Raw genomic sequence first — 899 nt, forward strand, 5'->3', positions numbered from 1 at the left:
GTTGTTTTGAAAAATCACCTGGAGCTTAAACATGGATCTGGGCAGCAGGAACACTCATTCAAAATTAATTTGAAGCTGTCTTGCAACCCTAACAGTACTGAATGCATAACAAAAAAAAAAAAAAAAAAAAAAAAAAAAACCAACCAAAAACAAGCCCGAAAAAAACTAACACAGAAAAAAAAGAACAACGCTTGATTTGACACTACTTATCTTCACTTTGTGATGTTAAGAAGAGAGCTCTGCAGCAGCAGAGCAGAGAGCCCTGGCTAAGCGGAGCTCGGCGTGTGCCAGTTTTGTCTGTTTTGTGTCCTCTCCGCATGTTTTACTGCGCTCCGGAGYCCAGCGCGCGCCCCTACTTTGCAGACGCAGCACGGCGCTCATTTTTGAGATATTAATTGCGGTCCTTGGCCACCAAGCATCCAACGCGCTTTGCCTCTGCCGGAGCTCCCTTACTCGGAACGAGCCGGTGCGGAACACGAGCCCGCATCCCGCAGCCCCGACATGGGCACGCAGGCAGAAGAACGCCGCCGAGCAGGGCCGGGCCGAGCCGGGGACTGGCGTGAGGCGCCCCCGGCGGGCGGGGAGGGCCCGGGGCGGTGCGGGAGGAGATTCCGAGCCCCGCCGGCGGCGGAAGCCTGGCCGCGCCGCCGCGGAAGTGACGCCGCGCTCCGCCTCCCCGCTCCCTCCCCCTCCCGGCGGCGGCTCGGGAGCCGGGCGCGGCTGGCGGCGGCCCCGAGCGGGACGATGGCGGACGGCGTGGATCACATCGACATCTACGCCGATGTGGGCGAGGAGTTCAACCAGGTACACGCGGCCCGCGGGCGCGGCCTCTCCGCTCCGCTCCGCTCCCCTCCCTTCCCTCGCCCGCCTTCGCCGCCGCGCCGCCTGCAGGGCCCTCA

At 61.6% G+C, this 899-nt stretch overlaps 1 protein-coding gene across 4 annotated transcripts in view; it reads left to right on the top strand.

Moving 5' to 3' along the window:
• Positions 1–663: 663 nt before the first annotated feature.
• The window catches only part of CPSF6 (cleavage and polyadenylation specific factor 6), a 32,026-nt gene continuing 31,790 nt past the window's right edge, over positions 664–899 (top strand). For all 4 annotated transcript variants that reach the window (XM_057377563.1, XM_057377571.1, XM_057377579.1 and 1 more), the window contains exon 1: positions 664–804. In XM_057377563.1, coding sequence (XP_057233546.1) covers positions 745–804 — 60 coding nt within the window. In that variant the 5' untranslated portion in view covers positions 664–744. The remainder of the gene's footprint in view (positions 805–899) is intronic.

The sequence above is a fragment of the Malurus melanocephalus genome, unplaced genomic scaffold (assembly GCF_030028575.1).
Source record: "Malurus melanocephalus ecotype Western Australia unplaced genomic scaffold, MMel_1.1 scaffold_10, whole genome shotgun sequence".
Classification (NCBI taxonomy): domain Eukaryota; kingdom Metazoa; phylum Chordata; class Aves; order Passeriformes; family Maluridae; genus Malurus; species Malurus melanocephalus.